The sequence below is a fragment of the Esox lucius genome, chromosome 10 (genome assembly GCF_011004845.1).
Source record: "Esox lucius isolate fEsoLuc1 chromosome 10, fEsoLuc1.pri, whole genome shotgun sequence".
NCBI classification, from domain to species: domain Eukaryota; kingdom Metazoa; phylum Chordata; class Actinopteri; order Esociformes; family Esocidae; genus Esox; species Esox lucius.
In genome coordinates, this window is record NC_047578.1 from 22366377 (window position 1) to 22390899 (window position 24523).

At 38.1% G+C, this 24523-nt stretch overlaps 2 protein-coding genes across 2 annotated transcripts; both read left to right on the plus strand.

Moving 5' to 3' along the window:
- Window positions 1-15270, plus strand: LOC105007083 (trichohyalin; the record flags this gene model as incomplete). Its single annotated transcript, XM_034294837.1, has 5 exons — window positions 1-122; window positions 387-440; window positions 3893-4156; window positions 8394-12601; window positions 14581-15270. Coding segments are annotated over exons 2-5 (5184 nt in total), but the record flags the coding sequence as incomplete, so codon positions are not given.
- On the plus strand, window positions 15252-24180 carry LOC114839994 (trichohyalin-like). The gene is made up of 2 exons (XM_034294607.1): window positions 15252-16434; window positions 16706-24180. Exons 1-2 carry the CDS (start codon window positions 15283-15285, stop codon window positions 22940-22942), a joined length of 7389 nt encoding a protein of 2462 aa, XP_034150498.1. The 5' UTR covers window positions 15252-15282; the 3' UTR covers window positions 22943-24180.
- Window positions 24181-24523: the final 343 nt, after the last annotated feature.

Genomic DNA, 24523 nt, shown 5'->3' on the forward strand with positions numbered 1-24523 from the left:
AGAGATTATATAAAATATTTACAAAACATATTTCTTGCCTGTGTGTCTGCCTGCGCCACTAATCCTTTATGACTGCAACACCTATACCAACACCGTATTGGACCAGGTCCCTTTTTACAAAGGTATGTTGTTTTTTTACTGACATTTATATCTACAAATATGAATAAAGTATATTATTGTACAAATTTGTACTACTAGGACAAAAACGTCACCAGGACATGAAAAAATAATTCTAGGACCTGTAGGATTGCCCTATTGTATAGATATAAATTGATATCTCATTTGTTGTCTTGTGAATAAAGGTTTAACTGATGTTTTATGGGCATGTCAGTGCCTACCTGAACGTGCATGTACAGACTCAACCAGGTCAGGGATCTCATGTACAGGAGACCTCCACACAAGATTGGAAGAGGCAAACATGGCAGACTCAAGAGACAATGGTAATTATTGCATTCTGAAACACAGTAAATGGATGTTACTCTTCAAAACTGAGTTTTTGTTTTGAAAAAGAAGAATGTTTTAAAACAATTCAATCATCACTTTATACTCAGTGATAGCATATAGTATAGTACTATAAACCATCCTTTAGAATTATTGTCACTTCTGGTAAAGATGAGAAAAAAAGCAAAAAATGTAATTGATGGATCTTACACTCAAGATATGAAAGAAATGTAATATTTAAGAGAAGTCACATTTTAAGAAAACACTTTCAAATAGGTGTATCAAATATATATTCTCAAAAACATCACAATTATTACACAAATATAATTATCTTTTAAGTATATTCGCCAAGATTCAGTATACACTACCAGTCAAAGGTTCTAAAACACCCCCATTTATCCAACCAATTTTTTTTTATTGAAGCAGTGTCCAGTAAATAACGTAAAATGGTACAAAGGTAAGCTGTGAACTGCCAGAGGTTAACATTTTAGAAATTTTTGTACTGCAGGGAGTAGTATGTCAATATGGCGAGAAAAAGGCAATTAGCAAAGGGAGACAGACAGACAGACCACTATAACCCCTAACACCAACTGTCAAATATCGAGACAGATGCGTGATGGTCTGGGGCTCTTTTGCTGGATCCAGAATCTGCGACTTGCACAGAGTGTCACCCTGAACCAGTATGTCTACCAGAGCATTTTGCAGCCCCATGCAAAACCTTCTGGTGTATGCCTAGTTGTTCATCCTACAGCAAGATAATGACCCAGAACATACCTCCAGACTATGTCAAAACTACCTTATATGAAAAGAACAAGATGGTAGGCTTCAAAGTCCAAGATGGAATGGAAACCCCATCGACCTGGTTTTGGGATGAAATGGGTAGAAGGGTAAAAGCAAAGAAACCTACAAGTGCAACACATCAGCAGGCACTTGTGCAGTAGTGTTGGAAAGAACTTTCTGAACAATATTTGATATCCATTGTAAAAAGAATGCCATGAGTGTATTCAGCTGTTATGTCTGCAAAAGGTGGCTACTTCGATGAGTCAAAAATGTTGATTACATTTTGTAACAAAACAATCCCATGATTTCATTTTTATCTCTAATTGTTAATTTGTTGTATTCTTTAATTTCAGAGGACATTATGACATTAAACTGTGAATTGCAATAAAAAATGTAAAATAGAGGTGTTCTACAACTTTTATATAGATAGTAATACTATCAACAAACTGTTGGTGTCTGTTGGTAAGCAACTGCTTGCTAAGGTTTAGGGTAAGGGTTAAGGTTAGGGTTAGATTTAGAATAAGGTTTAGGGTAAGGGTTAAGTTTGGGTTAGATTTAGAATAAGGTTTAGGGTAAGGGTTAAGTTTGGGTTTTGTGTTATAATAAAAACGAATGTTAGGGTAAGGGTTAGGACCAGTAGATAGGCCTGTAGAGCATCTACAGAAACACTTTTGGGATTCTCAAAATAAAGTGTTACCATTTAAATAAAATGGAGCTGTGATTACCCTGTAGCCAAGTGATTATTCATCATTTTAATGATTTACACTTTGATAGTCATATAGGACTATGGAAAAGATATTCACAAGCCTATTTTACATTATCTACTCTATCAATTGAAAATTGACTACACCAAGCAAATAACTTGAGTCATGGCCAGAAATACAACGAGAATGATGTAATAATTCAACTAGATTTACTTAATGTTGTCGATGAAAACATTAAACAAATGTTAAGGCAAATTGTATTACAAGCAGCATCGATGTGGACTTGAGTCACATGATCTGGACTTGAGTCCGACTCAAGTCACATATTTTGAAATTTGACTTGAAAAGACAAAACATAACTTTGACATAACTGATGCCTATGATTTGTGACTTAACTTGGACTTGAGCTGAATGACTTCAGAGATTTGCTTTTCCCAGCAAATTCCTCTCATCCTCATCTCAGTCTGCTGAACTATGTCGTGGTAGGGAAGAAAATGACAGCAGTATGCAAAACATGTTAAACTAAATTACTGATGCGATAACCTACCTTTGTGAGACACTAGAAACCCAACAAAGACTAATAATACAATTACGGCTGCAATGTGCCTATATAGCTTGTTAACGTGAGGTAATGTCACAATGACATACTGTTGAAACAATGTTAGGGAAATGGGGAGATGGGAAACTGAATTCTATTCAAGATTATTTCTTGGCAATTTGTTTAGCAACAGTCTGATTCATGGTTTGTAAGCACGTTCCTCCATTCTCATTAACAACTAAGATTCCCATGGCATCTGCTAATTTCTCCAGCTAATTATTTTTGGTAATATTCTACAATTTACTAGCATCTATTGGCTCATCCTAGCATTTCTGGTCTGCATTTTATTTTGTTTTAAACATCCTTACATAATCTTAAGGTTACTATATAAAAAAAAATATCTAAATGCATAAAGACAACCTACAGAATAATATTAGGTTCCTTTGAAATCATTTAAGAATTCATCAACAAAAAAAGATTTGTTCATCTCCATCTAATAACACAATTTTTCTTAATTGACCTGAAGAATTGAAAGGAAAAAATAGGGAGTTGTGACCTGACTAGATCTCAGCTGTAGAACTTGGGACATACTTGAGACCTGGCCATTGTTACTTGGGAATTGACTCAAGTTGACTTCCCCAAGTAAGCCTTCAGACATGCTTAGGACTTCCAAAATGTGAATTGGTCCCATGTCTACAAGTACTTCATGAACAAAAGCATTTGTCCATGCATGAAATAAAGAGGTAGGCATGATCCAACCAAAATATTAGGGAGTGAAAAAGAGAGAGAGGGGAGAGGAGAGAGTTAGTTTTCTCACCACATCTTGCACAGGCAAAAAGAATGAACTGAACCTTATTTATAGCCATCGGGGAAAACATTGAATACAACCTAAGCTACCAGACAAATCATGCAACCTTCCAATCAAAAATGTAAATTATAGGATGTGATCCTCACACATCTCTGCTTCACAGAGATGACAGAATGGAGGATGGTAAGAGTTCCTGTGCCAGCACAAATTGATAAAACCACATTGTTGATAATAGTTAGGGGGGTTGCCCCCACTTACAGTGATGAGGACAGTTCAAAGGTAAAGTATTCTCCATGGATCACAATTGACAAATTGCCATGTAAACAAGACAGTGCCTAGCGTTTTCAAAGACTATTGTAACTTTGATTAGACCTTATTGGCTCGTCTTTACCAAGGATGTCAATAATTCATTAAATTATACAAATAAGCATATAAACAAGAATTACGAAATGTAACAGTTTAATTTGGTTGGATGAAGTGGAATTTTTATTTAATTTCATTTGTATTTATCAATAGTTGAATTAACTGACCTGTAACAATACTATTGTAAAGAATCTGATGTTATACTTAAAACTAACATGATAATTAATTATTACATTCATAAAATGTATGTATTCCTAGTGGGAGACTTCTTGGAGGAGTTCAGAGAGCAGATCATAGCACGGGTGACATTAGCTCGTCCCATAGCAGACGCTGTGATCTCACAACATCTGATCTCACAACCATGGATTGCTGAAGAGCTGGCCCACAGCATCCGTGCTGCCCAGAACACACAAGAACAGATGAGGGCACTATTTGAAGTCCTAGCGAGAGAGACTGCACAAGCCAAACTTGCATTCCATCTGATACTGACACTCAATGAGCCTGAACTCATGGATGAGCTAGGTAAGAGCAAAAAATGTATCTCCCTTTTATATATCTGCCATTACAATATTAAATCTTAAAATAAACAAATCACAGTTTTGGAATTTGAAGGCATTAGAAATACTTATTGAGGTTAGATTCAACTTTGTTGTCATTGAAAAAGTAAAATAAGTATTTGGTCACCTACAAACAAGCAAGATTCCTGGCTCACACAGACCTGTAACTTCTTCTTTAAGAGGCTCCTCTGTCCTCCACTCGTTACCTGTGTTAATGGCACCTGTTTGAACTTGTTATCAGTATAAAAGACACCTGTCCCCAACCTCAAACAGTTACACTCCAAACTAGACTATGGCCAAGACCAAAGAGCTGTCAAAGGACACCAGAAACAAAATTGTAGACCTGCACCAGGCTGGGAAGACTAAATCTGCAATAGGTAAGTTGCTTGGTGTGAAGAAATCAACTGTGGGAGCAATTATAAGAAAATGGAAGACATACAAGACCACTGATAATCTCCCTCGATCCAGGGCTCCACGCAGGATCTCACCCCGTGGAGTCAAAATTATCACAACAGTGAGCAAAAATCCCAGAACCACACGGGGGGATCTAGTGAATGACCTGCAGAGAGCTGAGATCAAAGTAACAAAGGCTACCATCAGTAACACACTACGCCGCCAGGGACTCAAATCCTGCAGTGCCAGACGTGTCCCCCTGCTTAAGCCAGTACATGTCCAGGCCCATCTGAGGTTTGCTAGAGAGCATTTGGATGGTCCAGAAGAGGATTGGGAGAATGTCATATGGTCAGATGAAACCAAAATATAACTTTTTGGTAAAAACTCAACTCATCGTGTTTGGAGAAGAAAGAATGCTGAGTTGCATCCAAAGAACACCATACCTTCTGTGAAGCATGGGGGTGGAAACATCATGCTTTGGGGCTGTTTTTCTGCAAAGGGACCAGGACGACTGATCCGTGTAAAGGAAAGAATGAATGGGGCCATGTATTGTGAGATTTTGAGTGAAAACCTCCTTCCATCAGCAAGGCCATTGAAGATAAAATGTGGCTCTGTCTTTCAGCATGACAATGATCCCAAACACACTGTCCGGGCAACCAAGGAGTGGCTTTGTAAGAAGCATTTCAAGGTCCTGGAGTGGCCTAGCCAGTCACCAGATCTCAACCCCATAGAAAATCTTTGGAGGGAGTTGAAAGTCTGTGTTGCCCAGCGACAGCCCCAAAACATCACTGCTCAAGAGGAGATCTGCATGGAGGAATGGGCCAAAATACCAGCAACAGTGTGTGAAAACCTTGTGAAGACTTACAGAAAACGTTTGACCTCTGTCATTGCCAACAAAGGGTGAATAACAAAGTATTGAGATACATTTTTGTTATTGACCAAATACTTATTTTCCACCATAATTTACCAATACATTCATTAAAAATCCTACAATGTGATTTTCGGGATTTTCTTTTCTCATTTTGTCTCTCATAGTTGAAGTGTACCTATGATGAAAATTACAGGCCTCTCTCATCTTTTTAAGTGGGAGAACTTGCACAATTGGTGGCTGACTAAATACTTTTTTGCCCCACTGTATTTGCAGAAAATAACAAAAGGTCAAAATAACCAAAAAAATATGCATTGTTCACAGACCTCAAATAATGCAAAGAAAACTAATTCATATACATTTTGTTTAAACTTTTTTTTTATCACAGCTTTCATGCATCTTGTCATGCTCTCCACCAGTCTGCCACATTGCTGTTGGGGGACATTATGACACTCCTGGCACAACAATTCTAATAGCTCAGCTTTGATTGATGGCTTGTGTCCATCCATCTTTCTCTTGATCAAATTCCAGAGGTTTTCAATGGGGTTCAGGTCTGGAGATTGGGCTGGCCATAACAGGGTCTTGATCTGGTGGTCCTCCATCCACACCTTGATTGACCTGGCTGTGGGGCATCGAGCATTGTCCTGCTGGAAAAAACAATTCTCAGAATTGGGTAACATTTTCAGGGCAGAAGGAAGCAGGTGTTCTTCCAGGATAATCCTGTACTTGACTTGATTCATGCGTCCTTCACAAAGACAAATCTGCCCGATTCCAGCCTAGCTGAAGCATCCCCAGATCATCACTGATCCTCCACCAAGGGTGCGAGACACTGTGGCATGTAGGCCTTTCCAGGTCTCTGTCTAACCATTAGACGACCAGGTGTTGGGCAAAGCTGAAAATTTGACTCGTCAGAGAAGATGACCTTAATCCATTCCTCTATGGTCCAATCCTTATGGTTTTTTGCAAACGTCAGCCTGGCTCTTCTTTGCTTCTCCTTGATGAAGGGCTTTTTTCTAGCTTTGCATGACTTCAGCCCTGCCCCTAAGAGCCTGTTTCGAAACGTCCTCGCCGTGCACTTCACCCCAACTGCTGTTTGCCACTCTTTTTGTAGGTCATTTGATGTCATCCTATGGTTGTTGAGTAGCATTCGAATAAGTTGACAGTCATCTTGGTCAGTGGACAGTTGTGTTCGCCCTCTGCCAGTCTGTAGATTTGTTGTCCCCAATGTCTGTTGGTTGACCTTGTTCTTATGAACCCCCGTCTTTGAAATTTTCAGGATGGAAGCAACATGACATTAACTGTATCCATCTGCCAGTAAAGCCAGAATTGAACTGTTCTTTTCCTCACTCAAAGCTTTTATTTTAAACTCTTTTGTCATGCTGAATAGTATTCTATATTTTTTATTACCTTTGAGGTACTACTTGCACTGTTTTTGGCCATCCAGCTGGTCCTACTGCAAGAGGATAGTGATGACCACAGCAGTGGTTTTTATACTTTTCTTTGTTAAATTAGATTGGGTTCAGGTAATCACCTAATCAGTACCTCATTAAGTAAAATTAGGTGTGCCTGTGTTGGAATTTAACCAACACTGGAATGGAATGGCTGCCATACATGTAGGGATGCTGATTTAAGAAGAATTATGAGTGGTCTCTTAATTTTTTCCAGAGCTCTAGATGTGCAGTGAAGGCAAATGGAAGCACAAATGGCAATTCTAAATGTGCAATGAAGGCAAATTGAAGGTGGAAGGTAGCATCTGCAACTGAAATGCAGGGATAACAGCAATGAGGTTCCAGAGGTAGACATGAACTGAAACTGAAAACATTCTTATCAGACTTTACAAAGCAGTGTCAGAGTCCAGTAGTACAAAGAGAGTAGTGCAACCAGGTCCCTGAGAGGCAGTACTAAGCAGTGGGTGAGTGGGTATGGTTGGTGTTGGGTCAGAGGTCAGCAGGGTTGCAGTAGATAGAAAAACTATTCCTGAGCCTTTTGGTGCTGGAATGAAGAGACCTGTACTGCCTGCCTGATGGTAGGAGGGCAAACAGTTTGTGGCATGGTTGTGAAGTGTCCCTGATGATGCCGCACGCCATATGCAGACACTGCTTGCGCTTGAGGTCTTCGATGGCTGTGATGTGCTGGGCGGTTTTCACCACCCATTGCAGGGCCTTCCAGTTGGCCACACGGTGGCGCAGTTAGTTAGAATGCTCTCGATTGTGCAGCTGTAAAAGTTCACAAGGATCAGGCTTTCTTCAGCCTCTTCAAAAAGTACAGGCACTGCTGCGTCTTTTTGACCAGGCACTTGACCATGTCCCTGTAGGCTGATTCGTCATTGTCACTGATCAAGCCTACCACCGTGGTGTTGGAAAAGTGTACAGGAACGCAGTCGTGGGAGAAGAGGGAGTACAGGAGAGGGCTCAGTACACAACCATGTGGAACACCAGTGTTCAGGATCAGGGTGGATGAGGTGAACTTGTCAAACCTGACTGACTGGGGTCCAAAGTCCAAAGTCCATTTGCAGAGAGAGGGGCTGATCCCCAGGTCACAGAATTTGTTGATCATCCTTGAGGGGATTACCGTGTTGAATGCTGAGTTAAAGTCTATGAACAGCTTTCTCACGTAGGTGTTAGTTTTGTCCAGTTGGGTCAGGGCAGAGTGTAAAGCTGTGGAGATGGTGTTCTCTGTAGATCTGTTCAATCGGTAGTCAAACTGGTAGGGATCCAGTGTTGGGGGGAGGCAGGAGTTAAGGTAGGCCAGGACCAGTCTTTCGAAGCACTTCATGATCATGGGTGTGAGTTCAGTCTTAAGGCAATAAAGCCTTTATCCGTTTTTGTAAATGTAGTTAGCATATCATATTTGTATGAAGAAGTGCAATTTCATAAATAAAACGCTTCATGTTTTTGCTTTGAGAAAATTCTGAGACATTGTTCTTCCTTACCAAAAACAGAGCAGAGACAACGTAACAGTAAGACAACACAGACAGGACAGGAGCCAACGCATGAAGATGCCAGACAATCACAGGACACAAAAACACAGAAAGTTGAAATACAGAGAAAAAAGGACTCACTTAAGAGACGACGACAAGAAACAATGCAAGCAATTGAGGAGATTGAAAAACTTTGGGAGGGGTCAAAAAGAGAAAGAAATGATACTGACTACATGAAAGGAAAGATTAAGCAACAACAAGATGAAATCGAAAAGCTAATAGCTGAAAAACACGAGCAAAACACAAAAATGGAGCTGATGAGAATGGAGATGGAGAATGTGAATAAAAAACTAGAACAGAACAAAGAGGAAATAAATATAGAGAAAGAACGAATTAGACAAATCTGGGCTGATGTCCAAAATGAGAAAGACATTCTGGAGAGAAGACGCAATGAGACCATTAATGAGAGACAGAGTTTGGAATTGATTAAATATGAGACATTGAAAGCAAAAGAGGAGATGGAGCAATGCAGGGAAACGACAAAAAAAGACCAGGAGAAAATGGAATGGATGAAATCTGACCTTCAGCGACAGATAGAGGAAATAGAAATAAGAATTGCAGAAACAAATCAAGCAAAAGAGAAAATGGAAGAGATAAGAGCGATGGTACACAGGGAGAGAGATCAGCTGGAGACCAAAAGGAATGATATCAAAAGAAAAACAGAACAATTTGAGCAGATTAAAAATGAGATAAATAAAGTAAAAGAAGAGATGGAGAGGAGGTGGTTTGAAACTGAAAAAGAAGAGCTTGAGCAGAGAACTAGGATCAAGCAAGAGAAAGATGAACTGGCAATTGTACAAGCTGAGCTACAGAGGGCTAAAGAAGAGATGGCTCAAAGCAGGGAAAAGACCAACCAAGAGAAAGACCAGATAAACGAAATGAAAACAGAGATTAATTTAGAAAAGAATTTACTTGAGAAGGACAAACAAGAGACATTAAGAAAACAAAAAGAGTTGGAGCAGATTAGGTATGCAATTCAATTGGAAACAGAGGAAATGAATCAAAACAGAGAAGTGGCAAAGCGAGAGAACAAAACGCTGGAACAGAGGAAAGTTGATCTGCAGAGAAAAATGGAAAAGATTGAGAAAAGAATGAAGGAAACAAAGATAGAAAATGATCGAATGGAACAGGTAAAAGCAGATATACAGAGAGCGAAAGAGGCACTGGAGAAACAAAGAGATGACACCATAAGATTGAAGGAGGAAATGGAAAAAAGAAGGTATGAGACAGTCAAGGAGGAGCTGGAGCAAAGGGCTGAAATACAGAAGGAGGGGGAACAAGTGGAAAGGCTGAAGTTTGAAATACAGAAAGCCAGGGAGGTTGAAAAAACAAGACTAGACATAGAGAGAGCTCAAGCCAAAAAGTTGGTTGAAGAAGTAAAGCGACAGAGAGAAGAGATAGAACTATTAAGTGCTGAAATTCAGAATGAAAAAGAAAACCTGGAGAGGAAAAAACAAGATTTAATGAGAGAGAGAAAAGAGTTGGAAAGGACACACTTTGAAACAATGAAAATAAAAGAGGAGACTGAGCAAAGCAGGGAGATCACAAAAAGAGAAAAAGATGAAATGGCAGAAATGAAAATGAATATACAGAAACAGATAGAAGATATAGAAGCTAAAGTTACGGAAACAAAACAAGCAAAAGAAAAAATGGAAGAAATACATGCAGAGATACAGAGAGAAAGGGACAATTTGGAGGGTATAAGAACAAAGACAAAGAAAGAGATAGAGCATTATGAAGAGATTAGGTATGAAATAATTCAATTAAAAGAGGAAATGGAGAGAAGATTTTGCGAAGCTGAGAAAACAGAGTTGGAAAAGAAAGCAATATCACAGTGCGAGAAAGAATTACTAGAAAAGTTGAAGGAGGAAATACAGGAAGTCCAGGGTGAAATAGAAAAAAGAAAGTTGGAAATTCAGCAAGAAAAAGAAAACCTGGAAAATATAAAAGTAAATGTTGAAAAAGAAAAACAAATGGCAGAGAAAAAATCTAAAGAGGCCAAAATTAAAAATGAGGACCTAATAGAAATGGAGCAAAAACTTCAGGAAGAAAAGAAAGACATTCAGAAGAGCAAAGAAGTCACAAAGCAAGAGAAGGAAGAGGTCATAGAGATGAAGGCTGAACTCCAAAAACAAATGAAAGAAATGGAGAACTGTATGATGGAGGCGAAGAGAGCAAAAGAGGAGGTGACTCAGGAAAAGCTACAGCTGGAAAAGCAAAGGAATGAGGTTGGAAGAGTAAAAGCTGAAATTGAGAGACAAAAATATGAAGTTGTGAAAGAAGAAATTGAACAACGAGCTGAGATTCAAAGAGAAAGAGACATTTTGGAAAAAATAAGAGATAAGATACAGAGATCTAAAGAGGAGTATGAAAAAATAAAGCTTCAGAATAAGGAAGGTGATTTACAAAAGAAGACAGAAGAAGCAAAGCAAGACAGAGAGATACTAGAGAAAATTAAAATAGAGGTTTTGTCAGAACGGGCTGTCTTGGAAAGACAACGTCTTGAAACCAACCGAGAAAGAGAGGACCTGGAATTGCTTCGGTGTAAGACACTAAAGGAAAAGCAGGAGATTGAGAGAAGGAGAAATGAAACTGCCAAGGAAGAGTTTGAACATAGAGCTCACATTCAGAGAGAAAGAGAGGAGATAGAGCAAACCAAGAAGGAAATACAGAGGGAGTTAAAACAAGCAAGGGATACCTCTAATCAAGAGAGAGACAAAGTTGAACGGATGAAGGTTGAAATACAGAACCAGCGTGAGGAAATGACAAGAACAATTAAGAAAACAAAGCAAGCCAGAGACGTGATGGAACAGATGAAAGAAGAAATTCTGAAAGAAAAAGAACTTTTGGATAGAATGAAAGAGGAAACAATGAAAGAGAAAGAACCATATGAAAAGGTAAGGTATGAGCTGAATAGGGTAAAAGAAGATATGGAAAAGATTTGGGATGATGTAGAGAGGGAGGAACAGGAAGAAAAACAAAAACTGCTGAAAGAAAAGATGGAGCTGAATAAGAGAATGGAGGAAATAAAGAAAGAGATGAACCAGATAGAATCAATGAAACTTGACCTACAGAAACAAAGAGATGAGATTGAAGAAAGGATGGAGAAAACAAAGAGAGAGACGGACAAGCTAGAACAGACAAAGGCTGAGATACAAAGACAAAAAGAGGACATTGAAAACAAGATGGCAAAAACTAAGAGTGAGAAAGAGGAGATGGAAAGGATGAAATCTGAGATACAGAGGCAAAAAGAGGAAATTGACATAAAAATGCAACAAGCTAAGACAGAAATGGATAAGATGCAAAGACTGAGGGAAGACATCCAGAGACAAAGACAGGATATTGAGGACAAGATACAAAAGACCAAGAGAGAAATAGGAGAGTTGGAACTAGTGAAGAATGAGATACAAATGAAGAAAAAGGACCTTGAACAGAGGATGAGAAAGACCTTGAGACAAAAAGAAGAAATGGAAAAGATTAAGAAGGAAATAGAGAAAGCTAAAAAAGAGATGGAACAAAGAAGGGAAGAGAGCAAAAGGGAGAAACATGCAATTGAACAGGCAAAGGCTGAAATAGAAAGAGCCAAAGAGGAACTGGAGATTCGTATGGAAGAGAGCTTTGAAAACATTGATGAGAAGGATCAATTGAATGCTGAGATACAGAGATTAATCCAAGAGGTGGAGCGAACCAGAGAAATGGTACGACAAACAAAAGTATCAATGGAAAACAGGATGGAAGAAAGCAATATGGAGATGGGTTACAAAGACAGAGTGAATGCTGAAATCCAGAGATTGATTCTAGAGGTGGAACAAACCAGGGAGGTGTTAAGAAGGGTGAAAGAAGAAATGGAACAGAGCAAGGAAGAATTAAAGGGAGAAAAGGACAAAATCAGACAGATGAAGACAGAGGCACAAAAAAGAAGAAAGGAGCTAGACCAAAGGATGGAGAAGATTCTGCGAGAGCGGGATGAATTAGAACTGATGAAGGCAAAAATACAGAGGCTAAAAGAAGAGCTGGAAATCAAGAGAGAACAAGTAAAGACTGAGAGTGAAAAGATAGAACAGACGAAAGAAGAAATACAAAGAGCTGTTACAGAAATAGAAGTAGCAAGGGAGGAGATACAAAAGGCCAAAGGGAAGATGGAGGAGGGCAGTGCAATTAAAGAGAAGGTATGTTCAAACTTTTCTTGCTACACATTCCTTTGTAAAACTTTGAGGCTAACATTAACAATAACAGCTGCCAACTTTGCTGAGGAAATTCTGGATGACTAACATAATCAAGAACACAATCCAAATTGAAATTGGTAAGGGCTGATATTTTGACTTACTGAGTGTTTTTGATTGTTTTCTTTTTTTTATACACTTTTCATAAATTGCTATCTTTCAAAATACAGATTAAAGCTATATTTTTGCATGTGCAAAGATACCAATAAGGTAACACGTAACTGTATGTCCTTATGTATGTTTTTATCGAAAAGCAGCTATATCTTACATTATAAACAGTCATATGTCGGTTTTGGTTTGTAAATTCTGTGATGGGAGGTCCTCACTACAAGTTATGCACAGGTATATGAAATGAATGACAGAAAACAGGACTACTAACAGTGTTGAAGTTTATACAACCTTTCTGAGGTAAAGTTCCTGTCTTAAAGATTAAAAACACACGGCTGGAAATATTTAATTACACCAGGTCAGCAACAAAGGAAGAGGCAACAAAGGAAGAGGCACTCTTCAAAGGATAACAAATTGTGTAGTAAAATACACTTTTGAGAAAAGCACAACTATGATTACACGCTCTTTGAGAATAGCATACTGGTAATAACAAGCTTACCAAGGCAAACAAGTAGTTAATCAATGTTCCCTCTAAACTCAGCGTGAGCTGCGCCGCTGTTCTAGGTCTGCAAAATAGAAGACATGCCAGCCCACGCAGACCGCAACACCAAACTTACGTTTGCCCAATTATTTCTCATTATAGAAAACAAACTTAATTGATTTAATAAATATAGCATCAGAAAATGTTTATATGCAACAAAGCATAATTACGAATGTTGTTTTTGGCAGAGCAAGAGCACATACATCAAACCAAACGTGTCAGTCTTTAACCCAAGCTACTTAGACCTCTTTGGCACAGTCAATATGAGCTACTGTAGAGCTATATGCAAATATGCCATTTCTCAGGAAGTTAAAGACAGTGCTGAACGAAAACACAATGATTTAACAAAGACCTTTAACTGGTTGCCATTCAAGGCAATCCCACATTTTTTGCCCAAATTACAGCAGATTTTCCCATGCGGACTAGAGAAAGTAAACCTGAGTCTCAATTATCTACCTGATGCAAAGGCTGCCATGTCAACATATAAGCAGAAATCAGGCTTCTCAAACGTTTTGACAATACAGATGCTTATTACAACGCTTGTTTACTTCCTGCATAATACAATTAAAACATCAATACTTTAGTTCATAGAACTTCAAACCTCTCCTGGGGACCCCCACAGCCATTCCACCAATTAGATTAGTGTTTCTCAACCCTCCTCCTGGACACCCCCCCCCCCCCTGCCCTGCATGATTTAGATCTCTCTCTAGCCTAACATACCTGATGAAGCTCATGAGGGACTTGATAATGAGCTGATCATTTGAATCAGGTGTGACAGAGCAGGGAGAGACTTGAAACATGCAGGGCAGGGGGCGCCCAGGAGCAGGATTGAGAAACACTGAATCAGATGTATCCCAGAGCTAGCAATATTGAATCAATGTATTAACTAATTAACAAACACTTACCTGTTGAATCAGGTGAGCTAATTCAGGGCTAGAACTAAACTGAGATGGCTGGGGGGGGGGGGGGGGTCACCAGCAGAGGGTTGAAGATATATGCCCGGATACATAAACCACAAACAATACACCGTCTCTGAGCTATATACTCCCACCAACAAGCTGCGGATATCAATGTAACACAAACCGATAATTCACAATGGTTTTATTTAATGTGGCCCAAGATGCATAATTAACAGAAAAACAAACAAAGGTTAGTTTGGTCAAACGTTGCCCAAAACAACACAGCCAACCCAGAGAACAAGTGTCTCAATACTAGACATACTAATTAAAAGTTTACATACCAATTATTATAACAGGATGCTATGTCATTTAAACAGAGATGTGAAGCAGTGAAAGAGGAGCTTGACCAACAAGATGACATTAAAAGACAAAAAGAAATGTTGGACAAAATAAGAGATGAGATACAGAAAGCTAAAGAGGAGTATGAAAAAATCAAACTTCAGAATGAGAAAGTGGATTTACAAAAGATGATGGAGGAAGCCAAGCAAGATAGCGAGATGCTACAGCAACTAAAAAAAGAAAGAGAGGACCTGGAATTGCTTCGGTGTGAGACACTAAAGGAAAAGCAGGAGATTGAGAGAAGGAGAAATGAAACTGCCAAGGAAGAGTTTGAACATAGAGCTCACATTCAGAGAGAAAGAGAGGAGATAGAGCAAACCAAGAAGGAAATACAGAGGGAGTTAAAACAAGCAAGGGATACCTCTAATCAAGAGAGAGACAAAGTTGAACGGATGAAGGTTGAAATACAGAACCAGCGTGAGGAAATGACAAGAACAATTAAGAAAACAAAGCAAGCCAGAGACGTGATGGAACAGATGAAAGAAGATATTCTAAGAGAAAATGAACTATTGGAGAGAATAAGCGAGAAAACGAAGAGGGAAAGAGAACAATATGAAAAAGTAAGATATGAGCTAACTAGAGTAAAAGAAGAGATGGAGAAGATCTGGGACAATGTAGAGAGGGAGGACCGTGAAAAGACAGCCAAACTGAAAAAAGAAAAGGTGGAGTTAAATAAGAAAATGAAGGAAATCAAGAAAGAGATGAACCAGATAGAATCAATGAAACTTGACCTACAGAAGCAAAGAGATGAGATTGAAGAAAGGATGGAGAAAACAAAGAGAGAGACGGACAAGCTAGAACAGACAAAAGCTGAAATACAAAGACAAAAAGAGGACATTGAAAACAAGATGGCAAAAACTAAGAGTGACAAAGAGGAGATGGAATGGATAGAATCTAAAATACAGAAGCAGAAAGTGGAAATTGACATAAAAATGCAACAAGCTAAGACAGAAATGGATGAGATGCAAAGACTGAGGGAAGACATCCAGAGACAAAAGCAGGATATTGAGGACAAGATACATAAGACCAAGAGAGAAATAGAAGAGTTGGAACTAGTGAAGAATGAGATACAAATGAAGAAAAAGGACCTTGAACAGAGGATGAGAAAGACCTTGAGACAAAAAGAAGAAATGGAAAAGATTAAGAAGGAAATAGAGAAAGCTAAAAAAGAGATGGAACAAAGAAGGGAAGAGAGCAAAAGGGAGAAACATGGAATTGAACAGGCAAAGGCTGAAATAGAAAGAGCCAAAGAGGAACTGGAGATTCGTATGGAAGAGAGCTTTGAAAACATTGATGGGAAGGATCAATTGAATGCTGAGATACAGAGATTAATCCAAGAGGTGGAGCGAACCAGAGAAATGATACGACAAACAAAAGTATCAATGGAAAACAGGATGGAAGAAAGCAATATGGAGATGGGTTACAAAGACAGAATGAATGCTGAAATCCAGAGATTGATTCTAGAGGTGGAACAAACCAGGGAGGTGTTAAGAAGGGTGAAAGAAGAAATGGAACTGAGCAAGGAAGAATTAAAGGGAGAAAAGGACAAAATCAGACGGATGAAGACAGAGGCACAAAAAAGAAGAAAGGAGCTAGACCAAAGGATGGAGAAGATTCTGCGAGAGCGGGATGAATTAGAACTGATGAAGGCAAAAATACAGAGGCAAAAAGAAGAGCTGGAAATCAAGAGAGAACAAGTAAAGACTGAGAGAGAACATATGGATCAGACGAAAGATAAAATGCAGAGAACTGTTACAGAAGTCAAAGTAACAAGTGAGGAAATACAAAAGCCCAAAAGAAAGACTGATGTGGACAGCACAAAGAAAGATAAGGTATGTACAAACTTCTTGTTACCCATTTTATGTGAGACTTTGAGAGCAACATTACCAATATTACCAAATGCATGACTCATGATAAATTGCCCATAAAATGAAGTTTAGCCTGTAGAATAACAAAATAACAACTACTGTATATGAACTAATTAGGCTTGTTAATTCCCAGATAATTAACATCAACATGTGTATTGATTTTTGTGACAAAATGTAATTGCCATGTAAAGTGCCTGAAAGGTTAGAACATAATCTCAAATTTATTTTTGCTTAGGTCATGATGGAATATTTAAAAGCACAGATTCACATACAGAAAGACGAAGAAACAGATGTCAAAATTCAAAAACAAGAACAAGAAGAATCTGAGTATGTTATGGAAGAGACTAAACAAAATCAAAAAGAGCTTGAACTCTTGAACGAGAAAATTGAAAGACAAAAAAGAGACATTGACAAGAGTCATGATGAACTAAAAAAGGGAAGAGAGGAACTGGAACACATCAAGAGTAAAATACAGCAACAGAGAGAGGAGATGGAATCTCACAAGGAAAGCCAAAAGGAAGAGCAGGAACACCTGGAACAAATGAGCACTGATCAAGAAAGTAGAAAAATGTATTCCATAATTGATCTAACAAAATGGGATCTGTCAAAGAGTAGGCCTGGAATCCAAGAGAAGAAAACACAAAGAGATGAAGATTATGATCATTTGAGGGGGAAGCCGAAAAAGGAAAGAGTAGAACTGGAAATTCTGAAAAGAGGTCTTGAAAGGACAACATATACAGAAAAAACTATAACAGAAACACAAAAAGATTTTGAGTTAGAACAAATGTCGGAAATCACAAGAGAAAGGGAGCAAATAATGCAAGACAAACAAAACTTAAAAAAAGAAAAGGATAAGCTTTTACAGTTTGAAGTGGAATTACAGAATCGTCAAAAGGAGTTGAACGCTATTACGAACAAGACAAACATGGAAACGCAATATAATGAAAAAATTACTGAAAAGCTTAAAAGTCAAAAAGAAGAAATTGACACACAAATGGAAAAAATACATACTGAAATGTTAGAATTAGAAAAAGAAAAAAATGAAATGGATAAGCAGAAAACACAATTGGATGAAATAAAAACAATAACATTGAATGAAAAGGCTTTATTAGAAAAAGAAATGACAGCAAAAATTAAAAAGCAAAGGGAGGAAAGTGAAAAGGTCATTGTACAGAGTAACACAAAAATTAAACATTTAAAGTTGCTAAATAGTGAGATTAGAAGAGAGAAAGAAGAGATGGAGAATGAAAAAAGATTGATAGCTGAGGAGAAAAATAAGCTTATGCAAATTAAGTCTGAGATTCAGAGTGAGAGAATGGCAATACAAAACCTTATGGAAGACCAAATAAGAGAAAAACTGATAATTAAACAAATGACGGCTGATATGAAAAAGGAGAGAGAAGAAATTGACATAGCCAAAGAAAACATAGTGATTGAAATAAAGCAGTTAGAAGAAAAAAAGGCTCAAACAGAAAGAGGCGAACATGAAACAGACAAGTGGAAGCCAGAGTTGAAAGAAGAAGAGCAATGTTTGAAAGAAGATGACTACAAGATGAAAGACAACCTAGAACACTTGAAAACTGAAATACAACGGGAGAGAGAAGACCTTAAGAGCCAGATGAAGGAAGTAAATGTCAAAAAGAATGAGTTGGAAAAATGTATAAGAGAGACAAACAATCAAAAAAAAGAAATGCAAACCCTAAAAGAAAAAATTGATCAACAAAAGGAGATCATTATAAAAGAACAGAATGAACTGGAAAAGGAAAAGGTGGTGATATTAACCCAAAGTAAAAACCTAGAAAAATGTATTCAGGAAAGACAGAAGGAGAAAGAAAAAGTTGAGAAACAAGCAATCCAAATACAGATGGAAAAGGAGGAACATGAAAGGCTGATAAAAGATTACAACAGACAGACAGAGAAACTGGAATTCATGAAAACTGAGCTGGAGAAAGAACGCCAAGAAACAGATAACATAAGAGGTTTGCTAGCAAAAGAGAAGTGTGAACTGGAACAATTAAAGGATGACATGGAAAGAGAGAGGCGAGATATTGACATGGCCAAGACAAAAATGGCAGGTGATATGGATGAGCTGGAAAGGAGAAGGGCTGAGATAGAAACTGGAAAAGATGAAGCGAAAAAGTGGATGACAGAACTGACCGAGGAAGAACAAAGTATGAAGGAGGAAATCAGCAAGCAGAAAGAACAACTAGAACAAATCAACACAGTAATACAACAACAGAGACAAGACATTGAAAGTAAAATAGAAGAGCTCAATATAAAAAAGAAAGAGCTAGAAAACGAAAGGGAGGAATTTGATCAAGAAAAACTGAGGCTACAAAATGAAAAGAATGACCTGGAAAAGAACAAGGTGGCAATTCAATCCCAATCAGAAAATCTAGAAAAACTTACAGAGGAAACCAAGTGGAAGAAAGAGGAGGTTGAGAAACAAGCAATCCAAATACAGATGGAAAAGGAGGAACATGAAAGGCTGATAAAAGATTACAACAGACAGACAGAGAAACTGGAATTCATGAAAACTGAGCTGGAGAAAGAACGCCAAGAAACAGAAAACAAAAGAGGTTTGCTAGCAAAAGAGAAGTGTGAACTGGAACAATTAAAGGATGAAATGGAAAGAGAGAGGCGAGATATTGACAACGCCAAGACAAAAATGTCAGGGGATATGGATGAGCTGGAAAGGAGAAGAGCTGAAATAGAAACTGGAAAAGATGAAGCGAAAAAGTGGATGGCAGAACTGACCGAGGAAGAACAAAGTATGAAGGAGGAAATCAGCAAGCAGAAAGAACAACTGGAACAAATCAACACAGTAATACAACTACAGAGACAAGACATTGAAAGAAAAACAGATGAGCTCAATACAAAAAAGAAAGAGCTAGAAAACGAAAGGGAGGAATTTGATCAAGAAAAACTGAGGCTACAAAATGAAAAGAATGACCTGGAAAAGAACAAGGTGGCAATTCAATCCCAATCAGAAAATCTAGAAAAACTTACAGAGGAAACCAAGTGGAAGAAAGAGGAGGTTGAGAAACAAGCAATACAAATACAGATGGAAAAGGAGGAACATGAAAGGCTGATAAAAGATTACAACAGACAGACAGAGAAACTGGAATTCATGAAAACTGAGCTGGAGAAAGAACGCCAAGAAACAGATAAACAAAAAAGACTTGCTTGCAAAAGAGAAGTCAGTGAACTGGAACAATTAAAGGTTGAAATGGAAAGAGAGAGGCGAGAAATTGACAACGCCAAGACAAAAATGGCAGGTGATATGGATGAGCTGGAAAGGAGAAGAGCTGAAATAGAAACTGGAAAAGATGAAGCGGAAAAGAGGATGGCAGAACTGACCGAGGAAGAACAAAGAATGAAGGAGGAAATCAGCAAGCTGAAAGAACAACTGGAACAAATCAACACAGAAATACAACTACAGAGACAAGACATTGAAAGAAAAACAGATGAGCTCAATACAAAAAAGAAAGAGCTAGAAAACGAAAGGGAGGAATTTGATCAAGAAAAACTGAGGCTACAAAATGAAAAGAATGACCTGGAAAAGAACAAGGTGGCAATTCAATCCCAATCAGAAAATCTAGAAAAACTTACAGAGGAAACCAAGTGGAAGAAAGAGGAGGTTGAGAAACAAGCAATACAAATACAGATGGAAAAGGAGGAACATGAAAGGCTGATAAAAGATTACAACAGACAGACAGAGAAACTGGAATTCATGAAAACTGAGCTGGAGAAAGAACGCCAAGAAACAGATAACATAAGAGGTTTGCTAGCAAAAGACAAGTGTGAACTGGAACAATTAAAGGATGACATGGAAAGAGAGAGGCGAGATATTGACATGGCCAAGACAAAAATGGCAGGTGATATGGATGAGCTGGAAAGGAGAAGGGCTGAGATAGAAACTGGAAAAGATGAAGCGAAAAAGTGGATGGCAGAACTGACCGAGGAAGAACAAAGTATGAAGGAGGAAATCAGCAAGCAGAAAGAACAACTAGAACAAATCAACACAGTAATACAACAACAGAGACAAGACATTGAAAGTAAAATAGAAGAGCTAAATATAAAAAAGAAAGAGCTAGAAAACAAAAGGGAGGAATTTGATCAAGAAAAATTAAGGCTACAAAATGAAAAGAATGACCTGGAAAAGAACAAGGTGGCAATTCAATCCCAATCAGAAAATCTAGAAAACCTTTCAGAGGAAACCAAGTGGAAGAAAGAGGAGGTTGAGAAACAAGCAATCCAAATACAGATGGAAAAGGAGGAACATGAAAGGCTGATAAAAGATTACAACAGACAGACAGAGAAACTGGAATTCATGAAAACTGAGCTGGAGAAAGAACGCCAAGAAACAGAAAACATAAGAGGTATGCTAGCAAAAGAGAAGTGTGAACTGGAACAATTAAAGGTTGAAATGGAAAGAGAGAGGCGAGAAATTGACAACGCCAAGACAAAAATGGCAGGTGATATGGATGAGCTGGAAAGGAGAAGAGCTGAAATAGAAACTGGAAAAGATGAAGCGGAAAAGAGGATGGCAGAACTGACCGAGGAAGAACAAAGAATGAAGGAGGAAATCAGCAAGCTGAAAGAACAACTGGAACAAATCAACACAGAAATACAACTACAGAGACAAGACATTGAAAGAAAAACAGATGAGCTCAATACAAAAAAGAAAGAGCTAGAAAACGAAAGGGAGGAATTTGATCAAGAAAAACTGAGGCTACAAAATGAAAAGAATGACCTGGAAAAGAACAAGGTGGCAATTCAATCCCAATCAGAAAATCTACAAAAACTTACAGAGGAAACCAAGTGGAAGAAAGAGGAGGTTGAGAAACAAGCAATACAAATACAGATGGAAAAGGAGGAACATGAAAGGCTGAGAAAAGATTACAACAGACAGACAGAGAAACTGGAATTCATGAAAACTGAGCTGGAGAAAGAACGCCAAGAAACAGATAACAAAAAAGACTTGCTAGCAAAAGAGAAGTGTGAACTGGAACAATTAAAGGATGACATGGAAAGAGAGAGGCGAGAAATTGACATGGCCAAGACAAAAATGGCAGGTGATATGGATGAGCTGGAAAGGAGAAGAGCTGAGATAGAAACTGGAAAAGATGAAGCGGAAAAGTGGATGGCTGTACGGAAAGAGGAAGAACAATGTATTAATGCTGAAATAATACTAGAGCAAGAGACAATTTATGTATTATGCAGCACACAGATGGATGACAATAAAGATATAAGGCCAATGGCAGAGATAAAACAAGAAACTGGGGACATGCAGGAGGAGGTCAACCTGGTAACGCAAGAGTCCAAACTTGAAGACAAAAGGAGCTATGTAAATGCTACGACACAAATGCATTCAGAAGAGATGAAAAAAACAGACAAAACTGTGGAGCTGGTGAATTCTGAAACACAAACATTTTCTGGGGAGATGCAGGGAGAACTTGAAATTGAGGAATCTCGACAGTTGAAACAAAAGATTTCTAATGAAGAAGAACACTCCCTTTTGACTGTTGTAGACAAACAGAAAAAAGAGATTGAAAATAACATGGTGGAAATACAAAGAGGCAAGAATGCACTGCAACAGATCAGAGGTGAGATACAGATTGCCAAAGAGGAGCTCAGACACATAGGCCAAATGACGGATCTGCAAATGAAGAGGGCAGTGGAGCTAGAACTGAAAACTGTGCAGAGTCAAGTCATAGACACCACTCAACTAAGTGTAGAATGTGAGAACTTGCTTAAACAGACAACCACAGCTACACATACTGGGATCCCGAACAGAGAGTATTTGGAAAAGATCCATCAAGAGGTACAGACAGAAAGGGAAGAGATTGAGAAGATGAAGCACAGAGTTTATGAAATGAAAGAACATCTGCAGGAAAGACTTGTAGTGATTCAGAACCATGAGTTGGTAAAGAAAACAAGGATACCAAGAGAGAAAGAAAAGTTTGAGGAGGTGAAGGTGGAGTTGCATAGAGGTAGCCAAGCTCTTCTAAAAGAGTGGGAGAGAGGTATGAGTGAAGATCAGCCGAAAAAACTGGAGCTTCAAATACTAAAAGTGGAGATGCTCACAGAGATTGAGAGACTGCAGGTTGATATGGAAAAAAAGACAGAAACAGTCAAAACAAGTGACAAAGGTAACCAAACCGAAGTCAGATTAACCACAGAGGAGCGACTATGGTTGATGGAGGAATCAATAATAGAGGAGGACAGTATGATAACAAAAATAAGTCAAGTAACAGAGGAGACAACAGTGGACATGACATATTCCAGTTCATTAATGGAGCTCCAGGGTCCATCAGCGGAGCACAGAGTAAAAGAAGATGCTCAGATTAGCGTAGTAGGAGCCGAAGTGGCTCCACCTAGATTCAGCAGAGTGTTACGATGGCTTTGCCACTACTGCTGTTGCTGTTGCAGAAAAGAGCGGGAAGAAGAGGGAGAGAACATGCTGTGAATACATCTACTTCAGTAATATAAAAAACATGCCATCTATTATTAGAATTATTCAGTCTTGTATACATTCAATTATCCCCAAGTGACAAGAAATCATGTTTTGATGATAAAACACAACAACCTGATCTGTATGGCTAAATTGTTGTGTTGTGTTGTGTTATACACACCAGCATTTCAGTGCTGCTGTGTGTAACACTGAATGGGCAGAATTTATAATATTTATTTATTCATAATTGTGTTTATTTATTGCTCTTTTTTAAAACTTTTAATACAAGTGGTTCCTTGATTGAGTCTTTAAGATAAGTATTAAAAAACAACATTTGTATTATTTTTTGTTTAATAGTTTTTATACACACTGAATTCTCAATAAACAAACTTGTATTTTTGTCTCAGTGATAACATGTAATATTGTTTTAAAATGAGCTATGGATCTTTGAACATTAGTTTGGGTCAATGTGCAACTATCAAGTTACAGTCTCATTTTGCTACATCATTGCTAGGGTTTGAATCCTGCTTATTGACCAGCCCCGGGGTCAATCAAATTCAAATCAATCAAATGTATTTATAAAGCCCTTTTCACATGTAGAGTTGTCACAAAGTGCTTTTACAAAACACCCTGACTGATCCCACAGAGCAATTGCCCAGCACAATAGAATATGGTTGGCTTGACAACTAATAAGCTTACTTGAGGTGCAAGCCCAGCTAGTGTGTTCCTTCCTGCGTGTAAGGATTCTGGTATGGTGCTTAGTTGAGTTCCTGATAAGGTGAGCAGCATAATAAGAACCAGAACTGGAAGAATTAATTTAATCTTTCCTGACTTAACTCACTGCTGTCTGAAGCACCTGAGAGGGGAGTGTTCAGTTACACATTTTCTGAAAGGTTAATTTCATAACAATCACTGCAATATGGGACAGGTTCCTGGATCCAGGTTAAACCTATTACTGGAATAAAAGGGATAATTTACGGATAACTATTTAATGTCCAGGAATAGGTTTAAATAGAATTTCTCAATTTGGCCCAAAGACCCATGGTGGAGATGCATAGGACACAAATAATTTCACAATCCTATTCACCAAGTGCACTTACATGAAATACGAATACATAAGATTCTGAAAGATTCTTATGGTAATCACAGCTGCAATCCATAACAAATCTATCACATGTTTTATACCACTTCATGATTGTTGTCAAATCACTGTTTCCCTGGCCTATTAGCCAAATAAAGACACCATTAATATGTTTTGTATTTCTTTTATTATTCTCTCAAGCTGGTTCTTCAAATCCTTACATAGTTTAAGCCCAATTATGAATCTATGAAATTGTAATTGGAAAAATATGGTGGTAATAATGCACTCACTGTATTGTTATAGCGTTGTCCTGCAACCTAGCCATTTATTATTATTTATTATTTCAATTTCAAGTTTTACATTTTACTGTTTATATGGATGTTAACATAAATACCTGTTGTGGGACAATGAAAATATTTGCAATCAGTGCTTAGGTGTTTGATTGTTTACCAAAAATACACTGAATATTACACTGAATATTAGATAAAACATTAAGTGTTGGTCCAATGACTGAC

Bases quoted from the DNA above. Each gene is read 5' to 3' on its own strand.
- LOC114839994 (XM_034294607.1), top strand. From the start codon at position 15,283: ATGAAGGAAATCAAGAAAGAGATGAACCAGATAGAATCAATGAAACTT. The intron at 16,435-16,705 runs GTATGTACAAAC...ATTTTTGCTTAG, and splicing joins ACAGCACAAAGAAAGATAAG to GTCATGATGGAATATTTAAA.